The 25,644-nt window shown below is 49.2% G+C and overlaps 1 protein-coding gene across 1 annotated transcript in view; it reads right to left on the bottom strand.

Moving 5' to 3' along the window:
* cps1 (carbamoyl-phosphate synthase 1, mitochondrial) overlaps positions 1-25,644 on the bottom strand; it is a 260,110-nt gene that overhangs the window by 148,992 nt on the left and 85,474 nt on the right. Inside the window, exons 13-15 of the mRNA XM_068036228.1 lie at positions 24,389-24,484; positions 9,405-9,594; positions 1,668-1,825 (exon numbers count right to left, since the gene is read on the bottom strand). Of these exons, the coding sequence (XP_067892329.1) occupies positions 1,668-1,825; positions 9,405-9,594; positions 24,389-24,484 (444 nt within the window). The remainder of the gene's footprint in view (positions 1-1,667; positions 1,826-9,404; positions 9,595-24,388; positions 24,485-25,644) is intronic.

Raw genomic sequence — 25,644 nt, 5'->3', positions numbered from 1 at the left:
GAAAGAAATTGTTGCTTCATCAGGCCTCAAACTGCTTCACACACAGCCAGCACCTTGTGAACTGCATTCAGAAACAGAAGCCACTTTGCACACATCACAGTCCCATAAACAGCAATGAGACATAACAAGCAGTTCATCTGTTTGTGGTGGTGTTGGTTATGGGAGAACTTCCTTCAACAGTATCGTGGGATCTTAACATTTACCTTAAGTGGAGGATTACACATCTCAGCCCCAATGGATGGCACCTGCGACAATGTAGCACTCCCTCAGTGCTGCACTCAACTGTCAATCTTGTTCACATACTCGGTCTTGAAATCAGAACCTTCTGGCCCATTATCAATGGAGACTCACTGATTCCTACAGTTCTACTGATGGGCCTTTCTCTCGGAAAGGACAGGGGGTTCCAAAGTATAAGCTTTAGATATAAAACACCTTTTCAAGTTCCTTAACTGTTAGAAGGAAATTGCTTCAGATTCTGTAACTGGGGAATCAGGTCAATCTAAAACCAAGGAACTCAACAGGATTGTTTTTAGAACCACTTGGCTGATTGCACTGTTATTTACAGCCAGCCAGATGGTCTGAGAAACAAGTGTCTTTGGTTGCATTATCTGCATGTGGGCTGTTTATATCTTTATAGTGACACATTATTATTTCACTAAATAGGCAGCACAAGTACACATTATACCATGCAAGCGATATCATTTTACATTGTACTTGTTGCTGCTGAACTTTCCCACTTATACTGCAGGTAAGTTCCAGAAAAATAGAAAAGAGCACCCCTTGCAGGATTTGGGCTTGCACATCTGCTCAGACTTCAGTGAGGTATTCGTTGGCCACTAATGCACACTTGCTGGCAGCTAAATGATTTGGTTCATGCAGGACAGCAGCCCACCCAAGATAGTGAATCTGCTGCACATTTCAATGTGTCAGCGATACCACATCCCATCTGAAATGCAGAGACACTCCCTCCACTGGGGGATTATGACACCTTGATCAGCATCTCCACTAGTCCGTTTCCGCCAGGGACAGGGCCACTGGCCCCTGTCCGCCAGGAGCACTGTCACTAACTCAGTGACTGAGGAATAGCTTTTTGGTTCAAAGGGAGTGTGTGAGACTGTAGGGGAGACACTGAGTTGTGGATAGATAACTCACTACAAGGTGGGAGAGAAAACAAACAGAGGGTAAAGCCATCAACCAACTCTTTCCCAAGCAAGTTTGTGCGGCACAGTGGCGCAGTGGTTAGCACTGCTGCCTCACAGCTCCAGGGACCCTGGTTCGATTCTGGGTACTGCCTGCGCGGAGTTTGCAAGTTCTCCCTGTGTCTGCGTGGGTTTTCTCCGGGTGCTCCGGTTTCCTCCCACATCCAAAGACTTGCAGGTGATAGGTAAATTGGCTGTTGTAAATTGCCCCTAGGTGTTAGGAAATATGGGATTACTGTAGGGTTAGTATAAATGGGTGGTTGTTGGTCGGCACAGACTCGGTGGGCCGAAGGGCCTGTTTCAGTGCTGTATCTCTAAATAAAAAAATAAATAAAGATACCAACAGAGGTCAGGGAGCTTTCCCCAGGAGACCATCAGCACAACAGATTAAGGAGAGGAAAATGACAAACAAACAGGAATGAGGAAACAAGAGCGAATGATGGAGCAACATCTCTGCCTGTGTCTCACCGACTCTACTGCAAAGCTCGGAGCTATTTTCTCATTGATTTCCAGCAGTTTATCCGCAAACAGCTGCCTATCCTCAGTAGCCATGATGGAGGTGACGGGAGTTCCCAGCACATGGACACCATACTTCTCCAGCACTCCCTGCTTATATAGCTCCACACCTGCCGCAAATAAAACAAGTCAATTTAACAGTTAATCTCAATACCCAGAACTACTCAAGATCCACTCTGACTGCTCAGAGGAAGCCCGCCCCACCTTGCAGTCACTCACAGTCATTACTCTATAAATAATGTTAGAGGTGTGTAACATACTGCACAAAACATCCATACACCCTCTGCTCACAAACTATGATTTATTACTCTGCATTCGTCCTAATTTTGGATTTTAATCCAACCAGTCTGGTAGTGCAGCAAGTAAAACAACTGACGCACATTCCAGTCAGTTGTGTGCATGGAATTATGATGAGACCGTAGCCCAAATATTTGAGAGGTATGTAAAGCACAAGAAGGGAAGCCCACCAGAAAGGGAGATCTTTAATGGGTTTCCCTGGTCCAGGTCTCCCAGCCATGCAGTTAGCTGAGAGACTGCGCGTGAACAGGTAAGAGAGAAGAGTCCCAGAGGAATGAAATGCTGAGATTTGCGGAAGGTGCGTGAGCAAACAGAACAATCACCTGACTTCTATTAAACAGGCCAATTGGAATAGTTGGATGAACAGCTTCTATTGTGTTGTGCACTGGCTGTTGTGCTGTGTACTGTTTAAAAAGGGTGAGAGATAAACCAGGGAATTTTGGACAGTTAGCCAAACATGTGTTGTCAGGAAATTGGTAGAGTCTATAATTAAGTATAGGGACACCTTGAACATTTTCAGCTAATCAGAGGGAGCCAGCATGGATTTGTAAAAGGGAAGGTCACGCCTGACAAATTTGACAGAAGAAGTGGCTAAAGTAGTGGACAAAGGAATCACAGAACTATAGACATTACAAGCATAGAAAGGGGCCAGTTGGCCCATCTTGTCTGTGCTGGCTGAAAATCAGCTATACAGCCTAATTCCACTTTCCAGCTCATGGTGTGTAGGGTTGACAGCCCTATTGGTTATGTCACTTCAAGTGCATATCCAAGTATTTTTTAAATGCGTTTCTGCCTCTACCACCCTTTCAGGTAGTGAATTCCTGACCTCCACCACCCACTCGATGAAAAAGATTTCTCCTCAATTCCCCTCTAATCCTCCCAATCTATGCCCCCTGGTTATTTATCTCTCTGCTAAGGGAAATGGGTCCTTCCCATCCACTCTATCTAGTTCCATCAGAATTTTATACACCTCTATCAAATCTCTCCTCAGCCTCCTTGGTTCCAAAGAAAACAACCCCAGCCCATTCAATCCGACTGCATAGCTAAAATTCTCCAGTCCTGGCAACATCCTTGTAACTCTCTCCTGCACCCTCTCTACAGCAATCACATACTTCCTGTAATGTGGGGATTAGAACTGCACGCAGTACTCTAGCTGCGGCCTCACTAGTGTTTTATGTAGTTCTAGCATAACCTCCCTGCCTTTATGTTTGATGCCTCTGCTAATAAATGAAAGTATCCCATATGTCTTCTTAACCACCTTATCTACCTATTGTGCCACTTTCAGGGATCTTTGGACATGTACACCAAGGTCCCTCTATTCCTCTACATTTCTCAATATTCTCACCATTTATTGTCTTGTTTGCCCTTCCCAAATGCATTACCTCACACTTTTCCCAAATGAAATGTATTTACCACTTTTATGCCCACCTGACCTGCAATCTGCAGCTCTCTTCCTCTACAACTACAAAGCCATTATTTGTATCATCTGCAAACTTCTTAAACTCCTTACGCTTAAGTCTAAATCATTGATATATATCACGAAAAGCAAGGGACCTAACACTGAGCCCTGCCTTACCCGTCTGGAAACAGCTTTTCAGTCACAAAAGCACTGGTCAATCATTACCCTTTGCTTCCTGCCACAGAGTTAATTTTGCATTCAACTTGCCACGTTCCCTTGGATCCTGTGGACGTTTACTTTTCTGACCAGTCTATCCTGTGGGACCTTGTGAAAAGCCTTTTAAAATCCATGTAGACCACTTTAAACACACCATCTTCAGGGACTTCCCTTTCTCTCTTGTTAAACTATGGTACAACGTTAGCTGTCCTCCAGTCCTCCGGCACCAAGCCTGTAGCCAGGGAGGATTGGAAAATGATGGTCAGAGCGTCTGCCATTTCCTCCCTTGCTTCTCTTAACAGCCTAGGATACATTTCATCCAGGCCTGGTGATTTATCCACTTTCAAAGATGCTAAACTGTTTAATATTTCCTCTTGCACTGTGTTTATCCCATCCAATATTTCACACTCCTCCTCCTTCATTACAATGTCTGCATCATCACCCTCTTTTGTGAAGGCAGGCACAAAGGGCTGAATTTTCCTGACATCGCGGGACCCCTACATCAGGAGCATTTCCAGATCCCAACCCCTGTCTGGGTCAGAGGTGCACCAACAGTTGGAGTTTTCTGGGAGGTAGCCAATTAACAGGCCACCTCCACATTCGCCATCCAATTAAGGACGGCATGCAGGTTCCGAGGTGGTAGGCCCAATAGAAGAGCCTGCAGCAATGGTGGACACTGCTGAATCAGGTAGGAGAGTGCAAAGGCACCCCAAAATGGAGGAGGTGCCCTCAGAAGCATTCATATGTTATAATGTGGAGGGCCCACAGCTCGTAGGGCCATCAGTGTGGAGGGGAAACCCCTCGACAGGAAGGGTTATAGCCAAGGTCACAGCCTTTGCATTTTTGCAGCCCCTCCATGGGTCAGTGAGATAATGCTCCGATGGCCCTACAGCCTGCCGTAAGGAGGCTGCCTCTGAACTGCCGCCAGCCTCCCGACTCAGCGGGAAGGGGCTGGCCTGATGCTGGAAAAAACCCAGTGGCATCCTCAACCTGCCCCCAATTAATTGGGCTAATTGCCTGCCCGCCACTACCGGGAGGGTGGCCATCCTCCCCAACAAGACGCCTCCAGAAAAATCACACTGAGGTGCCAACATGTCAGGAAAACAGCATGTGGTGCTGCTGCAAGAATTTGCCTGCTTGCCAACCTTCTAACCCACCTCCTCAGCAAAATCCAACCCAAAGTTTTCATTAGAGCGAAGCCCAAGTCTTCCGCCTACACCTTTTTGGTCTCTAACAGAACTTACTCTTTCTTTAGTTATCCTCTTACTCTTGATGTATTCACAAAATATCTTTGGGTTCTACTTGATTTTACATTTTTCATGACCTCTCTTTGCTTTCCTAACTTCAATTTCACCCCTGCACTTTCGATACTCCTCCATGCCTTCTGTATTGAATTCTTGGCATCTGACATAAGTTTCCCTTTTTTGTCTTATGTATGCTTCTTGAAATCCGGGGGGGGGGGGCAAATTTGGGAGTGCCACCCTTTTTCTTTGTGGGAACATATTTATTCTGAACCGTCTCTATCTCTTCCTTGAATCCCTTCCTCTGCCCTGATACTGATTTACCATCAAATAGCTGTTTCTGGACCACTTTTACTAAATTACATCTCAGCTTAGTAAAATTGGCCTTTCTCGAACTGAGAACTTTTACCCCTGGTCTATCTCTGTCATAGAGTTATGCAGCACAGAAACAGGCCCTTCGGCCCATCGTGTCTGTGCCGGCCATACAGCATCCAACTATTCTAATCCCATATTCCTGCACTTGGCCCGTAGCCTTGTATGCTATGGCGTTTCAAGTGCTCATCTAAATACTTCTTAAATGTTGTGAGGGTTCCTGCCTCCACCACCTCTTCAGACAGTGCCTTTCAGTCTCTCTTCATAGCTGAAATGCTCCAGCCCAGGCAACATCCTGGTGAATCTCCTCTGCACCCTCTCCAGTGCAATCACATCCTTCCTATAGTGTGGCGACCAGAACTGTACACAGTACTCCAGCTGTGGCCTAACTAGCGTTTTATACAGCTCCATCATAACCTCCCTGCTCTTATATTCTATGCCTTGGCTAATAAAGGCAAGTATCCCATATGCCTTCCTAACCACCTTATCTACCTGTGCTGCTGCCTTCAGTGATCTATGGACAAGTACACCAAGGTCCTTCTGACGTTCTGTACTTCCTAGGGTCCTACCATCCGTTGTATTTTCCCTTGCCTTGTTAGTCCTCCCAAAATGCATTACGTCACACTTTTCAGGATTAAATTCCATTTGCCACAGCTCCGCCCATCTTACCAGCCCATCTATATTTCCCCGTAATCTAAGTCTTTCCTCCTCACTATTTCTAACATCACCAATTTTCGTGTCATCTGCGAACTTACTGATCATAACTCCTATATTCACGTCCTTTTCCATAAATATGCTAAATTTATTTAAATTATGATCACTACCACCAAACCTTCTACCAGTGATACACCTTCCACCTGCCCAGCTTCAGTCCCTCGGACTAAGCCCAGAACCACCCCTTCTCTTGTTGGGCCTGTTGTGTATTTGCTAAAGAAAAGTTCTCCTGAATGCACTTTAAGAATTCTGCGCTCTCAATACTTTTACACTGCATTTATCGCAGTTAAACCCCTACTATTACTGCCCTAATGTGTTTGCACTTCTCAGCAATGTACCTACATATTTGCTTTTCTATCTCCCTCTGACCGTTTGGGGGTCTCTCATACACTCTCAGCAATGTGACTGCCCTTTCCTGGTTCTTCAGTTCAACCCATTTGACCTCATTTGATGACCCTTCTTGCATATCATCCCTCCTCACAGCTGGGATTATTTCTTTAACCAATATTGCAACACCACCCCCGCCCCCCCGGCCCACTTTTATAAACCCCTTTATCTCATTGAAAACCCTGTAATCAGGAATATTAAACTATGATTTCTGCCCTTCATTAAGCCATGTTTTAGTAACAACAATGATATCATCCTTCCACACATCTATCTGTGCCCTCAGCTTATCTGCCTTATTCACAGGACTCCTTGCACTGAAGTATTTACCATTAAGCACTACCAAAATCTTTTGCTGTCTATTTTCCAGCCTTCACTTCCTCTGCTTTTCACATCCATTTGCTAACTTTCTGGGAATATTTTTAGTTTAGAGATACAGCACTGAAACAGGCCCTTCGGCCCACCGAGTCTGTGCCGACCATCAGCCACCCATTTATACTAATCCTACACTAATCCCATATTCCTACCACATCCCCACCTGTCCCTATATTTCCCTACCACCTACCTACACTAGGGGCAATTGCTAATGGCCAATTTACCTATCAACCTGCAAGTCTTTGGCATGTGGGAGGAAACCGGAGCACCCGGAGAAAACCCACGCAGACACAGGGAGAACTTGCAAACTCCACACAGGCAGTACCCAGAATTGAACCCAGGTCGCTGGAGCTGTGAGGCTGCGGTGCTAACCACTGCGCCACTGTGCCGCCCCTGTGGCGATATCTATGGATGTTATTTATAGGAACTTCCAGAAAGTATTTGATAAAGTCCCATATGAGAGACAGTGAGCTGAAGTTGAAGCTCATGGAATTGAAAGCAAATTATTGACCTGGTTAGGAAATTGGCTGAGTGGCAGAAGATAGAGAGTAGGGATAATGGGCAGGCACTTAAATCGGCAGGAAGTGACTAGTGGGGTCCCACAAGAATCTGTGCTAGAGTCCCAACTATTCACCACATTTATTAATGACTTCGATAATGGGATAGAAAGATACATATCCAAATTTTCCAAAGATAGGCAGCATTGTAAGCACTGTAGATGGAAGCTTAAAATTACAGAGATGTTGATGAATTAAGTGAATGGGAAAAACGACAGCAAATGGATTTCATTGTAGGCAATTGTGTCTCAGCCAGTAGCACTCTGGCCTCTGAATTAGAGGGTTCTGGGTTCATATTCCATTCCAGGACTTGAGCCCAACAATGTAGCCTGATGCTCCAGTACAGTACTGAGGGTGTGCTGCACTGTCAGAGATATCATTTCTCAGATTAGGCGTTAAACCAGTGGATGTAAAAGAGCCCATGGCACTATTTCGAAGAGGAGCAGGGGAGTTATCCCCAGTGTCCTGTCCTCAATCAACATCACAAATACAGATCATCTGGTCCATTAACACATTGTTATTTGTGGGAGCTGGCTGGGCTCAATTTTGTGACACCGGCGGAGCACCCGATGCTGGTCAAAAAGGTAGGGAAAATCCCATCTCGGCCATTTGGAGCCCCCCCTACCCCCGCCGATGCAATTCTATGGCGACCGTGCAATTAACAACCCGGCGCCGGGATTCTGTCCCTTTAAAGATGGGGATCCCACCTCCAAGGGCTTCTGGCCAATCACAGGGCCGGCAGCTCAGCGGTATTGGCAGCGCCACTAGGAGCAGTGGCCATTGCCGGTACTGCAGAGGCCCAATGCTGGAAACCTGGACCCCAGGTAGGTGAGGTGGAGTCGCTAGGGCCAGTCCGGCAGGCCCTGGGGATTGGCGGTCATTGAGTACAGGGGGAGAGGATCCAATGAGGTCTTCAGCCTATCCTACCCTGACGAAATTGCGGCGTGACAAGAAGGCGACAGGCCCGCCACCCCTTGACTCCTGTCACAATTCTATGGGGGTCCCTGCCTCCCAGCCTGTTTCCGGAGCTGGGTTGGGGGGAGTGCACATAAAATTCAGCCTGCTGTGTGCAACTTGGCTGCTACATTTCCTACATTACAACATGCCACACTGTATATTTGAAAACAACATTCAGTGCAGAGGTTTTTAAAGGCTGAATCTTAGAGAAAACATCTGCTGTCAGATGGACCTGGACTCTGCAATACCAAAATTACTTCAAAAAGTAGGCAGCACAGTGTTTGCATTGCCAGCTGGCTACTGTATTCAAATTGCAAGTCTGTATTGGCACAACCGACCTCGGCTGGGCAGCAGTTCTACACTAACCACCCTGGGTGAGAGGAGGGACCATCTGCCAGCGTGCAATGCTGGTCGCCACACTACCAGAAGGACGTGGAGGCTTTGGAGAGGGTACAGAGGAGGTTTACCAGGATGTTGCCTGGTCTGGAGGGCATTAGCTATGAGGAGAGGTTGGAAAAACTCGGATTGTTTTCACTGGAACGACGGAGGTGGAGGGGCGACATGATAGAGGTTTACAAAGTTACAGAGTGGATAGTCAGAAGCTTTTTCCCAGGGTGGAAGAGTCAGTTACTAGGGGACATAGGTTTAAGGTGAGAGGGGCAAAGTTTAGAGGGGATGTGCGAGGCATGTTTGTTTTACAGAGGGTGGTGAGTGCCTGGAACTTGCGCCAGGGGAGGTGGTGGAAGCAGATACGATAGCGACGTTTAAGAGACATCTTGACAAATACATGAATAGGAAGGGAATAGAGGGATATGGGCCCCTGAAGTGCAGAAGGTGTTAGTTTAGGCAGGCATCAAGATCAGGCTTGGAGGGCCGAATGGCCTGTTCCTGTGCTGTACTGTTCTTTGTTCTTTGTTCATCGTGTCACAGTGACCTCGGCTAGAATTGCTAGTGTGCAACAGAAGATTGGGTGAAACAGCATGGGCCCTTCACAGTCAAGCGCTCTGCCAATACACCACCGTCTCCCCCTTACACATGTAGAGTAGCCAGTTGCACCAAACAGCAGAGGCCACAGACCACAAAGAGTCCAACATAGGGGAGGAGAGAGATAAAAATGACTTTAAAAAAAACACAAACTTCAATAAAGAGCAGTGCCATTCCCTGCAAAATAACTCACCGCAGTTCAGGGCAGTCTGTCCCCCCATGGACAGCAGTATTCCATCAGGCTTTTCTGTTTTAATAATATCAGTCACAAACTCTGGGGTCACAGGTAAGAAGTAAACTGTGTCTGCTTGCTTAGTTCCCACTTCGTTCGTCTGCACTGATGCAATGTTTGGGTTCATTAGTACAGTTTTTATGTTTTCTTCCTAGACGAAAACAAATAGACAAAGGCTAGAGCATTCAGTATAAAGGAATGTGTTAAAGGTGCCGAGAGTTTACATGCACACTCCTACAACAGGGCAGAGGATGATAATCCACACATACAATTACACAGGGTGGAATTTTATGCCCTCCCCACGGCAGGTTTAGAACATAGAACATAGAACATTACAGCGCAGTACAGGCCCTTCGGCCCTCGATGTTGCGCCGACCTGTGAAACCATCTGACCTACACTATTCCATTTTCATCCATATGTCTATCCAATGACCACTTAAATACCCTTAATGTTGGCGAGTCTACTACTGTTGCAGGCAGGGCGTTCCACGCCCCTACTACTCTCTGAGTAAAGAAACTACCTCTAACATCTGTCCTATATCTATCACCCCTCAACTTAAAGCTATGTCCCCTCATGTTTGCCATCACCATCCGAGGATAAAGACTCTCACTATCCACCCTATCTAACCCTCTGATTATCTTATATGTCTCTATTAAGTCACCTCTCCTCCTCCTTCTCTCCAACGAAAACAACCTCAAGTCCCTCAGTCTTTCCTCGTAAGACCTTCCCTCCATACCAGGCAACATCCTAGTAAATCTCCTCTGCACCCTTTCCAAAGCTTCCACATCCTTCCTATAATGCGGTGACCAGAACTGCACGCAATACTCCAGGTGCGGCCGCACCAGAGTTTTGTACAGCTGCAGCATGACCTCGTGGCTCCGAAACTCGATCCCCCTACTAATAAAAGCTAACACACCATATGCCTTCTTAACAGCCCTATTAACCTCGGTGGCAACTTTCAGGGATTTATGTACCTGGACACCAAGATCTCTCTGCTCATCTACACTACCAAGAATCTTCCCATTAGCCCAGTACTCTGCATTCCTGTTACTCCTTCCAAAGTGAATCACCTCACACTTTTCCGCATTAAACTCCATTTGCCATCTCTCAGCCCAGCTCTGCAGCCTATCTATGTCCCTCTGTAACCTACAACATCCTTCGGCACTATCCACAACTCCACCGACCTTCGTGTCATCCACAAATTTACTAACCCACCCTTCTACACCCTCATCCAGGTCATTTATAAAAATGACAAACAGCAGTGGCCCCAAAACAGATCCTTGCGGTACACCACTAGTAACTAAACTCCAGGATGAACATTTGCCATCAACCACCACCCTCTGTCTTCTTTCAGCTAGCCAATTTCTGATCCAAAGCACTAAATCACCTTCAATCCCATACTTCCGTATTTTCTGCAATAGCCTACCGTGGGGAACCTTATCAAACGCCTTACTGAAATCCATATAGACCACATCCACTGCTTTACCCTCATCCACCTGTTTGGTCACCTTCTCAAAAAACTCAATAAGGTTTGTGAGGCACGACCTACCCCTCACAAAACCGTGCTAAATATCGCTAATGAACTTATTCTTTTCAAGATGATTATAAATCCTATTTCTTATAACCTTTTCCAACATTTTACCCACAACCGAAGTAAGGCTCACAGGTCTATAATTACCAGGGCTGTCTCTACTCCCCTTCTTGAACAGGGGGACAACATTTGCTATCCTCCAGTCTTCCGGCACTATTCCTGTCGACAATGACGACATAAAGATCAAGGACAAAGGCTCTGCAATCTCCTCCCTGGCTTCCCAGAGAATCCTAGGATAAATCCCATCTAGCCCAGGGGACTTATCTATTTTCACACTTTCCAAAATTGCTAACACCTCCTCCTTGTGAACCTCAATCACATCTAGCCTGGTCGCCTGAATCTCAGTATTCTCCTCGACAACATTTTCTTTCTTTACTGTAAATACTGACGAAAAATATTCATTTAACGCTTCCCCTATCTCCTCTGATTCCACACACAACTTCCCACTACTATCCTTGATTGGCCCTAATCTAACTCTAGTCATTCTTTTATTCCTGATATACCTATAGAAAGCCTTAGGGTTTTCTTTGATCCTATCCGCCAATGACTTCTCGTGTCCTCTCCTCGCTCTTCTAAGCTCTCCCTTTAGATCCTTCCTGGCTAGCTTGTAACTGTCAGTTTGGAGGTGGGTAGAGCATAAAACAGGCGGGGTGGGGGAGCGGGGGAAATGGTGGCAGGTGGGAACTGGCCTCCATCCCACCTCCGCCAAAATTTAGTGCAAGGTGGGAAGGTCTGTGAATGGCCTTCCCGTCCCGCTGCCCATTGAGGCCCTTAACTGGGTAATTAACCCATAATTAAGGGCCTCTTCCTGCTACAGCCACAAATACTCATGCAGATGGAGAGACCTCCATCAGGGATTTCCCTCACCGCCAGATGGCAACACGGACCGCCAAGGCGTGTCCGGCCGAGTGACGAGGGCAAGGAAGAGGAGAGTGTGCAGGAGCAGCTCCTACAGGAAACCCCCCCACGCCGATTGGAATGGCACGGAAGGCATTTCCGAGAGGCAGCTCAGGTTGTGCGGGACCGGCTCCCGAGGAGGGTTTCGGGGCCTGGGTCCGATGAGCAGTTCTGGCCAAGCGGGGGTCAGCTCGGCCAGGAGCGCACCGCTCTCGCGAGCCCCCTCGCCACCCGCAGTGAGGGGCATCCCGGGGGCTTTGGCTACTCCTCCACCTGCCGGTCCATCCCCGGAGTCGGCCACCCGGACAACCGAGACGCTCTCCTCCGCCGGCAGGGGAGCGCCCTGACTGGAGGTGACCATGTTCCAGACTCGGAATAGATCCCGGTAAAAGACAGGCAACTCCCTCAGAGAGGTGCGGCTAACGGTCTCCGCTGGGAGCTGCATGTTGTCTTGAAGGCAGTGATGCAGGCGAAAAAAATACGTCGCCAGTGCACACCATCTGGGAGGACGCTCGACGTACAGGTATCTCTGCAGGGTCCAAAGGCGAAGAGTCGCAGCCTGGGTGCGGACGCACACCAGCAACTGGCCGCCCTCCTCAATCGGGAGACTCAGGACCCCGACAGAGACCCAGTGTTTTCTCTTGCCCCGGAAGAAATCGACGAGTTTCTTCTGATTCTTGCTGGCAAATGCAGGGGGCGGTGCTAAAGTGACCAACCGGTACCACAGCATCAAGGCCACCAGTTGGTTTATGACCAGCGCTCCGCCCAGTAGGAAAGCACTCAGAGCAGTTCTGTCCAGTGCCCCAGCCGAGTGGTGACTTTCGCCTCCAACTCCTGCCAGTTTGCCGACCAGGCTTCCTCAGTGGGGCTAAAGTGGACTCCCAGATAGAGTCATAGAGAGATACAGCACTGAATCAGGCCCTTCGGCCCACCGAGTCTGTACCAACCAACAACCACCCATTTATACTGATCCTACATTAATACCATATTCCTACCACATCCCCACCTTTCCTTAATTCCCCTACCACCTACCTATACTAGGGGCAATTTATAATGGCCAATTTACCTATCAACCTGCAAGTCTTTGGCTGTGGGAAGAAACCGGAGCACCCGGAGGAAACCCACGCAGACACAGGGAGAACTTGCAAACTCCGCACAGGCAGTACCCAGAATCGAACCCGGGTCGCTGGAGCTGTGAGGCTGCGGTGCTAACCACTGCGCCACAGTGCTGCCCACAAAATGTGGCCCAAGTCCTAAAGCGCATAGAGTCCCAAAAAGGTATTCACGATCTACCCTGTCGAACGCCTTCTCCTGATCGAGAGAGAGAAAGGCGACCGACTGACCAGTCCTCTGGGAAAGATGGAACAGGTCCCGGACCAGGTGGATGTTGTCCTGGATGGACCGGCCCGGGACCATGTAGGACTGGTCGGGGTGGATCATGTGGGCCAGCACGGAGCCCAGGCGGGTAGACATAGCAAAGGCAAAGATCATATAATCCATGCTGAGGAGGGAGTTTTTAAACAGCAGTTTTTAAACAGGCGGAGATCGCCCCTCTTCGGCAGCAGGACGATGACCACCCTGCGCCATGAGAGGGATATCTCCCCGGTCGCCAGGCTTTCCCCCAGGAACCGCACGTAATTGTGCCCCAGGACGTCCCAGAATGCCCTGAGGTACTCCACGGTCAGCCCGTCCAACCCCGGGGATTTGCCCCTCGAGAGCTGGTGGAGGGCGCCGGTCAGCTCCGCCAACGTGAGCGGAGCCCTCCAATCCTTCGATGCCCTCCGGGCTGACCTTCGGCAGGTCCTCCCACAAAACTCTGCGCGTGCCCTCGCTGGATGGATCCAGAGAGAACAATGCACTGTAGTAAGTACGGGCCAGGAGGCCCATTCCCTCCAGGTCCATGATGGAGGAACCGTCGTCGGCCAGCAGCTCGATGAGCTGTTTACGGACCCCCCGGCATTTTTCCAGCGAGTAGAAGAAGGGTGAGGCGCAGTCCAAATCTTCCAGGATCTGGATCCACGACCTCACATATGCGCCTCGGGACCCTATGAGCTGCAGGTCCCTAAGCACGCCTTTCTCTTTGTACATCTGCCACAGGGCCGGGTCCGCGACGGCATAACCGAGGCAGGATTCCAAGTCAAGCACCTCCCTCTCTAGGCACCCGAACTCGGCTTCCCGCCTCTTGGTCGACCCATTCGCATACTCCTGACAGAAGACACGGACGTGAGTCTTGCCCACATCCCACCATAGCCTCAAGGAGGGGAAGCCCCCCTGCTTCCTTCTCCAGTCGGCCCAGAATCGACAGAACGAGTCCCGGAATCGTTTGTCCTCCAGCAGCCGGTCGTTAAAGTGCCAGAACGCAGACCCCGCCCGCGTGCGGAGCGGAGTGAATTCCGCTCGCAACGGGTGGTGGTCCGAGCACGTGGAGGCTGCCGAGACGCGGGAGACGTACACCTGCGAAAAGTAAAGGCTGTCGATTCGGGACCCTCCTCCTCCAGACCTCCACGTGAAGGCGCTGGAGTCGGGATGGAGATTCCGCCAGACGTCCACCAAGTTGAGGGAGCTGATTAGTCCCCTCAACTTTTCCACCGACGCTTGGCCGCGCTGGGGACTTTAGCGATCCCCCACCTCGAGGGTACAGTTGAAATCCCCCGCGAGGATGATGCACTCGCCGCTATCGATGGAGCTCAAGAGAGCGGACACTTCTTCAAAGAAGCGCACTTGCAACGCGCCAGGCCAGGGCACATACACGTTCACAAAGTGGAGTAGCACACTACCCAGGCGAATGGCAAGGTGGAGCAAGCGGCCCGGCACTAGCTCCTTGACCCCCAAGATCTCCGGCTGAAAAGTCAGGGCCAACAAGATAGCCACCCCACTAGAAATAGGGGTGGTGACTCATGCAGACCCCACCCTGCCACTCCAGGAGCCAGGTGGCTTTGTCTCCCGGAACGGTGTGGATTTTCTGCAGAAAGCTCACTGCATATCTCCCTTCCCTGAGAACGGAGAGATTGTGAAATCTGCGGTGAGACCCCCTGTTGATTTTGAGGCTGGCTATGGTTATCTTCATGGCAAAGGTACTTAAAAACTGTCACCAACACCTCACTGTGAGGAGGGAGCAAAAGTGCACCTCACCTACCACTCTCCCAGCAACCCATTGAGGAATGCATTAAATCGGCGCCTCTCAACCAGTTTCATACCTGCACCCTTGCCTGCTTTGAGGGCGGCACGAGCAGATTGGATGATCAGCGCCAGACTCGACCAATGGCCCAGGACCAGCTGAACTTTATTGTGGCAAGCCCTGCATGCCGTGAGGAAATCCCGGAGTTCCGCCGTGGGGATGAGAGGAGACTCGGTAGGAGGCACGAGGGACTCCACCACCTCACTGGTGACGGAATCAAGGTCGTGCTCTGTGCCCCACACCGAATCCCCATCCTCCTCTGGGTCGTCACCGCCAGCGGCCGACACATCCACCACACACTGTGGGGCGGACGTCCCAGCCGCGCCAGCTGGTCCCACCTCCGTCACGATCCCACCCCCAGGATCGATGGCGGAGGAGTCCTCTCTGGGTTCTTGGATGGAACTGTAGCCTAAGGGCGCCATCCACCTCCGTTCCCAGGCTAATGAGCAGTCCAGGAGAGATGGAAGTTCCCGACTCTGGAAATGCAGCCGGACCCGAGACCGGAGGTGGAGAGAGGAGGCCATCTCCTGCTCCGCCAGCACCCACAGACCCAGCAGATGGGGCAAAATTTTCAATTACAACCGGGTCGGGTGTCTCCTGGTTGGTGGTGGATTCTGGCTGGGAGGGCTGACCCTTTGGGGCCTCACCCTCCCCTCCACTCAGGGCACCCGACCCAGTGGCAGACTGGGAGGCTTCTCCAAGAGCGTCCTCAGGCTCCCCCACCACAAGCAGGGCTCCACTGGCTCCCCCCCGAGGGGCCACATGTACAGGGGTCTCTCCCTCCCCTCCATCCTGAGGGGTAGGGAGCTCCTGCTCAGGCTTTACAGACTTGGTCTTGGTGGTGGAACCTGGGGACCTGAAACAGGAGACAACTCCCCTCCAACAGATGGGTCCTGCACCACAGGGCCCTGTGTTACCTTCGTGGAGGGGTGCCTTCTCCTCTTTTTCCCGCTAGGGCGCAGAGGCTCAGAGACTCAGAGACCTCCATGTCATCAGAGGCCTCCACACCCTCCTTTTTTTGTTTAGTTACTCTGGGCCTGGGACAGGTGGATTCCCTGACAACTGGCCTTGGGCTGAGCTCAGGCTCGGATTGTGTCATGGTGTCCGGGGACACGCCTCTTGTTTTTTTTTCCCCGCGCCTTCCTTTCACACGGACGGGCACTCCCCTCCCTGCCGGAGGCTGTAAAAACCACAGCCTCCGGAACTGACTGAGCAGTATCTGTAGGATGTGTGGGGGAAGTGGGAGGAGGTGCAGTGGTGCCACCCTGGGCCGCCAAGGTGGAGTTGGCACCACGCAGACATGGCATCACGCTCGTCCGAAGTCCAGAATATGCTGTAGGCCGTCCCCTGGAACTCTACATCGAAATGTCCCTCCAAGATCTCCTCCCGCGCCAGCTGCATAAATAGCTGGCGGCGGAAGGAGTAGACATGTTGGAGGCTGTGCTCCCGAAGACCGAACAGGATTGGGGTGATCCCCGACCTTACTTCCCCCAGATGGTGCAGGTGGGGGAGGAGGAGCTCACTGGGAATGAAGGGCAGGACATTTGATAACATCATCTGCTGCGCAGTGGCCCCCAGAGGGTCCACCAGCAGGAAAGTCCCCCCCACAATGAGCCTTTATTCAGGGCCAGGGACATGGCCCACTCGGTCTTCAGGAAGAACACAGCCTTCCCGTACATTTTTGAGGCTGCCACAATGGCCGAGGGGCCGACAACCTCGGCCATTGCCTTTACACAGGCCTCTATAGACATATTGGGGTGGGGATAGCTCTTTACCCCATGGCTCGATGTAATTAATTTAAAAATTAATGATGGGGTCACGCGGGCGGCCACAGAGGCTACAGCCACATAGGTATGAGAGGGCCCTGCCACCGGTGATGATGGGCTTGCCATGGGTTCAAGAGCCAAAACCACCCCCAAATTGCAGGCAAATAAACAAATAAAAAACAACAAACAAACGTTTCCAAGAAAAAGCAGCTAGTAGGTTTGGGGAGAGGCTGAGGGTATACAGGAAAGGGGAAAGACAGGCTGCAAGCGATGACTGCTTTTTTTTCCTTAAAGGGTGGTACTCTGAGCACTCTAGCCACTCCTGGTCTTCTGGTTGTGGGGTGTCTTCACCTGGGTCAGCCGAAAGCTGCCCAGACACTAGCTAGATCCTTCTGTCTCTATAGCCAGGGAGCTTCAGCTGACCCAGGCTGGGCAATTGGGGTGGGGAGGGAGCTTCCTTGTGTAGTCAAATGCAATTGCACAGCTCCCACCCCTTGTTGTTCCGGCCTCTTCCACCTCCCACAACAGTCCAAATGAAATAAAAATCTGTCGCTCGACACCCACCTCGAAATACAGGCTTATTCCAAAGTCTTTCCTCCTCTGCAGCAAAAGTTGTTCAAAGTTTTTGCAGCTCTCCCTCTCCAGCAGCACCTCCAGCAACTGACTGCAGCAGCACTGTCAGCTGCACCTCATTGAGGCACTCAGCACGCAGCATTCCCAGAGACCAGCCAGCCCTGCGCTGTATCTGTCCTGGGAGTATTTAATAGGACAGTGTAGAGGGAGCTTTACTCTGTATCTAACCCATGATGTACCTGGGAATGTTTGATGCGGACAGTGTAGAGCAGGGTTGCCCGACCTTTTTGGGTGGAGGGCCGCATTATGATTTTTGCTCGGCCCAGGGGGCTGGTGAGCAGATTTCGAAAGATAAAGGCATCAAAAATTTATCTTAATAAAAATAACAACAAATGTGCATTAAAACAAAAAGTGCTGGAAATACTCAGCAGGTCTGGCAGCATATGTGGAGAGAGCAGCAGAGTTAACGTCTCAGGTCAGTGACCTTTCGTCAGAACTCAAACGTGCATTTTTGTGAAGAAGCTTTACTTGAGCAGACTAATTTATTGACCTACATTCTCATCACTATATTGAAAATTGATTTAGTGACATACCTGGCATTATTTTTGCTTGCATAAGTAGTCAATCTCTGCCCGCACACTTGATGTAGCGATGCAGAGTATTCTGGATAGATGTCCATCTTTCAGGAGTGACCTTGATCTCTCTCCTCCTCTCTCCATGCTCTGTCTCTTGTTCTATTTTCCCCCCACCCTCCCCTCTAAGACGAGGGGACACAGATTGAAAGTTTTGTGCAAAAGATGCATGGGGAATATGAGGAAGCACTTTTTTACGCAGCGGGTGGTAATGACCTGGAACTCGCTGCCCACAAGGGAGTGGACTGACTGCATAGCTCTGTGGCGAGCTGGCATGGGCTCGATGGACAGAATGGCCTCCTTCTGTGCCGTAGGTAAATGACTCTTTGACTCTCCCCGCCACCCCGCCCCCTCTCTGTCTCCCCTCTCTCTTACCCCCTCTCTGTCTGTCTGTCTCCCTTTCCTTCTCCCCCCTTTCTCTGGCTCCTTCTCCCCCCAGCTTCTCTCTGCATCTCTTCCCCCCCTTTCTCTCTCCACCCCATGTCTCCAGTGTTCCCCACTCCCCGCTCAGTGTTACCCACTCCCTCTGTCCCCACTGTCTCTCTGTCCCCACTGTCTCTCTCGCTCTCTCAGTTGCAGAGAGCAGAACGCTCAGCAGATGGTTTTAAAAACATTGCCGTCAGTTTCACAGCTGACAGCTGCTGACATCGGGAACAGCCTTTCCCCAACAGACTAGGGGTTTTGGGCCAGCTTTCAAAAACAAACTCAGAGCCCACTGGAAAACCCCCGGGTCTGTTGGGGAAAGGCAGTTCCCAATGTCAGAAGCTGTCGGCAGTGAAACTGACAGCAATGTTTTTTCAAAGGTCGCTCTGTAAGAAGACCACGATAAAGGGAAATTTCTCATCTCCAGTCACAATGAGGATGAGGAACGGCTCCGGGAACAGTTAGTTTACACCCCTGGGTCGGATGGAAACGTTTGGCGGGCCGGATCCTGGCCTGTGGGCCGTATGTTGGATAACCCTGGTGTAAAGGGAGCTTTACTCTGTGTCTAACTTGTGCTGTACCTGTTCTGGGAGTATTTGATGGGACAGTATAAAGGGACCTTTTGTGTATCTAACCCTGAGAGTGTTTAATGGGTCATTGGATGCTTGAGACAGAAAGTATTTAATTACCAGCTCTATGAGCAGCACAAAATTCATAAAAAACATTAAACAGAAATAGCACAAAAGTTCGAGATGCTCCTGGGTGGGTTGATAGACAGGAGTTTTAGAGAAGTGCTTACACCCAAGGTGCAGGCAGATAGATGGGTGACTGCTAGAAGGGGCAGGCAGTCAATGCAAGAATCCCCTGTGGCTATCCCCCTCTCTAACAAGGATACCATTTTGGATACTGTTCGGAGGGATGGCCAATCAGGGGAAAGCAGCAGCAGCAAGAGCAGTGGCACCACGGCTGGCACTGTTGTTCAGCAAGGAGGGACAAAGTGCAGAAGAGCAATAGTTATAGGGGACTCTATAGTCAGGGGCACAGATAGGCGGTTCTCTAGACGTGAAAGAGACTCCAGGATGGTATGTTGCCTCCCTGGTGCCAGAGTCAAGGATGTCTCTGAACGGACAGGGGGCATTCTGAAGGGGGAGGGTGAACAGCAAGAGATTGTGGTACACTAACGACATAGGCAGGAAGAGTGATGAGGTCCTGCAGGGGGAGTTTAGGGAGTTAGGTAGAAAGTTAAAAGTCAGGACCTCTAGGGTTGTAATCTCTGGATTACTCCCTGTGCCACGTTCCAGTGAGGCTAGAAATAGGAAGATAGTGCAGCTGAACAAGTGGCTGAACAGCTGGTGTAGAAGGGAGGGTTTCAGATATCTGGACCATTGGGATCTCTTCAGGGACAGATGGGACCTGTACAAGAAGGACTGGTTGCATCTAAACTCGAGGGGCACAAATATCCTGGCTGTGAGGTTTGCAAGCGTCACTGGGGAGGGTTTAAACTAGTGTGGCAGGGGGGTAGGAACCAGAGCAGTAGGACAGCAAGTGAAATAAATGAGGGGGAACGAGGAAATAAGGCCAGTAAGACTAAGAGGAAGAGCAGGCAGGGAGATGTTGCGGAGCACAGCGGGACCAGTGGTCTGAAGTGCATTTGTTTCAATGAGACAAGTGTAACAGGTAAGGCAGATGAACTTAGAGCTTGGATTAGTACTTGGAACTATGATGTTGTTGCTATTACACAGACTTGGTTGAGGGAAGGACAGGATTGGCTGCTAAATGTTCCAGGATTTAGAAGCATCAGGCGGGATAGAGGGGGATGTAAAAGGGGTGGGGGGAGTTGCAGTACTGGTTAAGGAGAATATCACAGCTGTACAGCGGGAGGACACCTCGGAGGGGTCATGCAGCAAGGCAATATGGGTGGAGCTCAGGACTAGGAAGGGTGCAGTCACGATGTTGGGGGTTTACTACAGGCCTCCCAACAGCCAGCGGGAGGTAGAGGAGCACATATGTAGACAGATTTTGGAAAGATGGAAAGGTAACAGGGTTGCAGTGGTGGGTGATTTTAACTTCCCTTATATTGACTGGGACTCACTTAGTGCTAGGGGCTTGGATGGGGCAGAATTTGTGAGGAGCATCCAGGAGGGCTTCTTGAAACAATATGTAGATAGTCCAACTAGGGATGGGGCCGGACTGGACCTGGTATTGGGGAATGAGCCCGGCCAGGTGGTCGAAGTTTCAGTAGGGGAGCATTTCAGGAACAGTGACCATAATTCCATGAGTTTTAAGGTACTTGTGGATAAGGATAAGAGTAGTCCTCGGGTGAAGGTGCTAAATTGGGGGAAGGCTAATTATAACAATATTAGGCAGGAACTGAAGAATTTAGATTGGGGGTGGCTGTTTGAGGGTAAATCAACATCTGACATGTGGGAGTCTTTCAAACGTCAGTTGATTAGAATCCAGGACCGGCATGTTCCTGTGAGGAAGAAGGATAAGTTTGGCAAGTTTCGGGAACCTTGGATAACACGGGATATTGTGAGCCTCGTCAAAAAGAAAAAGGAAGCATTCGTAAGGGCTGGAAGGCTAGGAACAGACGAATCCCTTGAGGAATATAAAGACAGTAGGAAGGAACTTAAGCAAGGAGTCAGGAGGGCTAAAAGGGGTTATGAGAAGTCATTGGCAAACAGGATTAAGGAAAATCCCAAGGCTTTTTATACATATATAAAGAGCAAGAGGGTAACCAAGGAAAGGGTTGGCCCACTCAAGGACAGAGAAGGGAATCTATGTGAGGAGCCAGAGGAAATGGGCGAGGTACTAAATGAGTACTTTGCATCAATATTCACCAAGGAGAAGGACTTGGTGGATGATGAGCCTAGGGAAGGGAGTGTAGATAGTCTCAGTCATCTCATTACCAAAAAGGAGGAGGTTTAGAGATACAGCACTGAAACAGGCCCTTCGGCCCACCAAGTCTGTGCCAACCATCAACCACCCATTTATACTAATCCTACACTAATTCCATATTCCTACCACATACCCACCTGTCCCTATATTTCCCTACCACCTACCTATACTAGGGGCAATTTATAATGGCCAATTTACCTGTCAACCAGCAAGTCTTTGGCATGTGGGAGGAAACCGGAGCACCCGGAGGAAACCCATGCAGACACAGGGAGAACTTGCAAACTCCACACAGGCAGTACCCAGAATTGAACCCGGGTCGCTGGAGCTGTGAGGCTGTGGTGCTAACCACTGCGCCACTGTGCTGCCCACAGGTGTTGAGTGTCTTGCAAAGCATTAAGGTAGATAAGTCCCCAGGGCCTGATCGGATCTACCCCAGAATACTGAGGGAGGCAAGGGAAGAAATTGCTGGGGCCTTGACAGAAATCCTCATTGGCTACAGGTGAGGTCCCAGAGGACTGGAGAATAGCCAATGTTGTTCCTTTGTTTAAGAAGGGTAGCAAGGATAATCCAGGAAATTATAGGCCGCTGAGCCTTACGTCAGTGGTAGGGAAATTATTAGAGAGGATTCTTCGGGACAGGATTTACTCCCATTTGGAAACAAATGGACTTATTAGCGAGAGGCAGCATGGTTTTGTGAAGGGGAGGTCGTGTCTTACTAATTTGATTGAGTTTTTTGAGGAAATGACGAAGATGATTGATGAAGGAAGGGCAGTGGATGTTATCTATATGAACTTCAGTAAAGCCTTTGACAAGGTCCCTCATGGCAGACTGATACAAAAGGTGAAGTCACATGGGATCAGAGGGGAGCTGGCAAGATGGATACAGAACTGGCTCGGTCATAGAAGACAGAGGGTAGCAGTGGAAGGGTGCTTTTCTGAATGGAGGGATGTGACTAGTGGTGTTCCGCAGGGATCAGTGCTGGGACCTTTGCTGTTTGTAGTATATATAAATGATTTGGAGGAAAATGTAGCTGGTCTGATTAGTAAGTTTGCGGACGACACAAAGGTTGGTGGAGTTGCGGATAGTGATGAGGATTGTCAGAGGATACAGATCGGTTGAAGACTTGGGCAGAGAAATGGCAGATGGAGTTTAATCTGGACAAATGTGAGGTAATGCATTTTGGAAGATCTAATGCAGGTGTGAAGTATACAGTAAATGCAGAACCCTTAGGAGTATTGACAGGCAGAGAGATCTGGGCATACAGGTCCACAGGTCACTGAAAGTGGCAACGCAGGTGGATAATGTAGTCAAGAAGGCATACGGCATGCTTGCCTTCATCGGTCGGGGCATAGAGTATAAAAATTGGCAAGTCATGCTGCAGCTGTACAGAACTTTAGTTAGGCCACACTTAGAATATTGCGTGCAATTCTGGTCGCCACACTACCAGAAGGACGTGGAGGCTTTGGAGAGGGTACAGAAGAGGTTTACCAGGATGTTGGCTGGTCTGGAGGACAATAGCTATGAGGAGAGGTTGGATAAACTCGGATTGTTTTCACTGGGGCGACATGATAGAGGTTTACAAAGTTATGAGCGGCATGGACAGAGTGGATAGTCAGAAGCTTTTTCCCAGGGTGGAAGAGTCAGTTACTAGGGGACATAGGTTTAAGGTGAGAGGGGCAAAGTTTAGAGGGGATGTGCGAGGCAAGTTCTTTACAGAGAGGGTGGTGAGTGCCTGGAACTTGTTGCCGGGGGAGGTGGTGGAAGCAGGTACCATAGAGACGTTTAAGAGGCATCTTGACAAATACATGAATAGGATGAGAATAGAGGGATACGATTCCGGAAATGCAGAAGGTTTTAGTTTAGGCAGGCATCAAGATCGGCGCAGGCTTGGAGGGCCGAATGGCCTGTTCCTGTGCTGTACTGTTCTTTGTTCTTTGATAACTGGAGCAGCAGGACAATAGCTCCACCTATCCCCAGAGTTAGGCAGAAACTACATCCAATGGTCGCAGCGAAAGCCTAGCTGGTGTGACACTGAAGATTCCTAATCTATGCTGAATTCCTGAGCTCACTTAGGCCAACTGATGGAATATTACAATTGGTTTCAGCCTGGGGTTAGGAAGGACGGGATCAGACAGAGACCCTGCCCATTATCCAGTGACTTGAACAACTTGCATCTAGATAGCACCTTTATTGTAGTAAAATATCCCAAGTCACTTCACAGGAGCATTAAAAAATTTACAGTGAGCCACATGAGATAATCGGACAATTGATCTAAAGCTTGGTCAAACAGGTAAGTTTTAAGGAATATCTTAAAAGGAGAGAGAGGTGGAGAGGTTGAGAGAGGGAATTCTTCTGCAAGTGTGAGGGAGTGAGTGCACACACATTAATGTCTATAAATGTCAAGTGAAGATATTCGGGACAATTTCTCCGAGCAGTTTGTTTCAGTGATAAACCGGGAGTAGGCTATTTTCAACCTGGTGATGTGCAGTGAGACAGGATGAATTAATGACCTCATAGTAAAGGAGCCTCGAGGCAATAGTGATCATAACATGATAGAATTTCACACTCAGTATGAGGGTGAGACATGCGGGTCTAAGACTAGTGTTCTAAACTTAAATAAAGGCACTTCCAAAGTAATGAAGACTAAATTGGCCAAAGTGAACTGGAAAATTACGTTAAAAGGTCGGACAGTAAAGAAGCAGTGGCAGACATTTAAGGAGATATTCAGCTCAGCCATGATCTTATCAAATGACGGAGCAGGCTCGAGGGGATGAATGGCCTACTCCCACTCCTAATACATATGTTCGTACATATGTTTGTATAATGTCACATGGAGATGCGATGCATCCCATGGCCAAATAGCCAATGACACGTAACTTTCTGGCCTGGGATATGAAGCATAGGCTCTTGGAGGAGCTCCGATGCCTCAGGAACCCTGTAACCCACAGAGTCAGTGCTGCCGGGAGGAGAGGAGATGAGAACTCACCTTTAATGCTTTGACAGCCTGCGATCCAGAGTAATCAAACTCTCCAGCCTGGCCAATCGAAAGACCTCCGGAACCCAAGACTAGAACCTTGGAAACCTGAAATAGCAACAAAACATCATGACGGAACGTAATGAAAGGAGACGACAATTCAGCTTCTCAACTGCCATTCAATTAGATCATGGCTGATCTGTATCTTAACTCCATCTACCCACTTTGGTTCTGTAACCCTTAATACCCTTACCTAACAATAATCTGCCAATCTCAGTTTTGAAACTCTCAATGGATCCAACCTCAATGGCTTTTAGCGGGGAGAGAGCTCCTGATTTCCAAGACCCTGACTGCAACTCTAAATAGCATAACTCTAATTTTAAGATTATACCCCCATGTTCTGGACTCTCCCATGTGATTCCCCATCAAATCCTTTAATCATTTGAAACACCCTTTATTCTTTTATACTCAAGGGAACACAAGCTTAGTCTATGCAATCTGTCCTCATAACTTAACCCTTTTAGCCCCAGTATCATTCTGGTGAATCTGTGTTGCATGCCCTCTTAGGCCAATATCTGCTTCCTGAGGTGCAGTGTCCAGAACTGTGCAGTGCACCAGAAGGCGTCTAACCAGAACTCTGTACAGCTGTAATTTCCACTCCTTTGTATTCCAGCCTCCTTGAGATAATGGCCAACATTCCAATCGCCTATTTAATATTTTTTTGTACTTGTCAACAAGAATGATGTTGGAAAGGAAGAATAAAAGGATGAAATAATTGTAGCGCTGTGAGGAACTGAAAGGAGCCAGCAGGTCATGGCACATGGAAGGCAGAACAACAGCATGAGGAGAAATCACTGGTAACAAATAAAATCCAAATCCCAGACATTAATGTATGCATGACAAAAAACTCTTGTATTTTATCACATCAAGGAGAACAACCCAAAGCCTCAATAATGATGACCATGAAACTACCAGTTCGTTGTAAAATCCCAGCTGGTTCACCAATGTCTTTCAGTGAAGGAAATCTGCCGCCCATACTCTGTCTGGCCTATACGTGACTCTAATGCAGTTGACCCTTAACTGCCCCGCCAAAGTGGCCACTCAGTTGTATCAAACCGCTACAGAAAACTTGAAGAAAAATAAAACTAGACAGAGCACCCAGCATTGACCTCGGCACTGGAAATGACAAAGGCTGACCCTGCAAAGTCATCGAGCAGCGTTTTCCTTCTGGGGATGGGCAACAGGCATCGGGACCATGTCTGGGTCCT

Source organism: Heterodontus francisci, chromosome 7, assembly GCF_036365525.1.
Source record: "Heterodontus francisci isolate sHetFra1 chromosome 7, sHetFra1.hap1, whole genome shotgun sequence".
Taxonomy (NCBI): Eukaryota; Metazoa; Chordata; class Chondrichthyes; order Heterodontiformes; family Heterodontidae; genus Heterodontus; species Heterodontus francisci.
The sequence above is the reverse complement of the archived record's forward strand: the minus strand, read 5'-3'. Positions and strand labels throughout refer to the sequence as shown.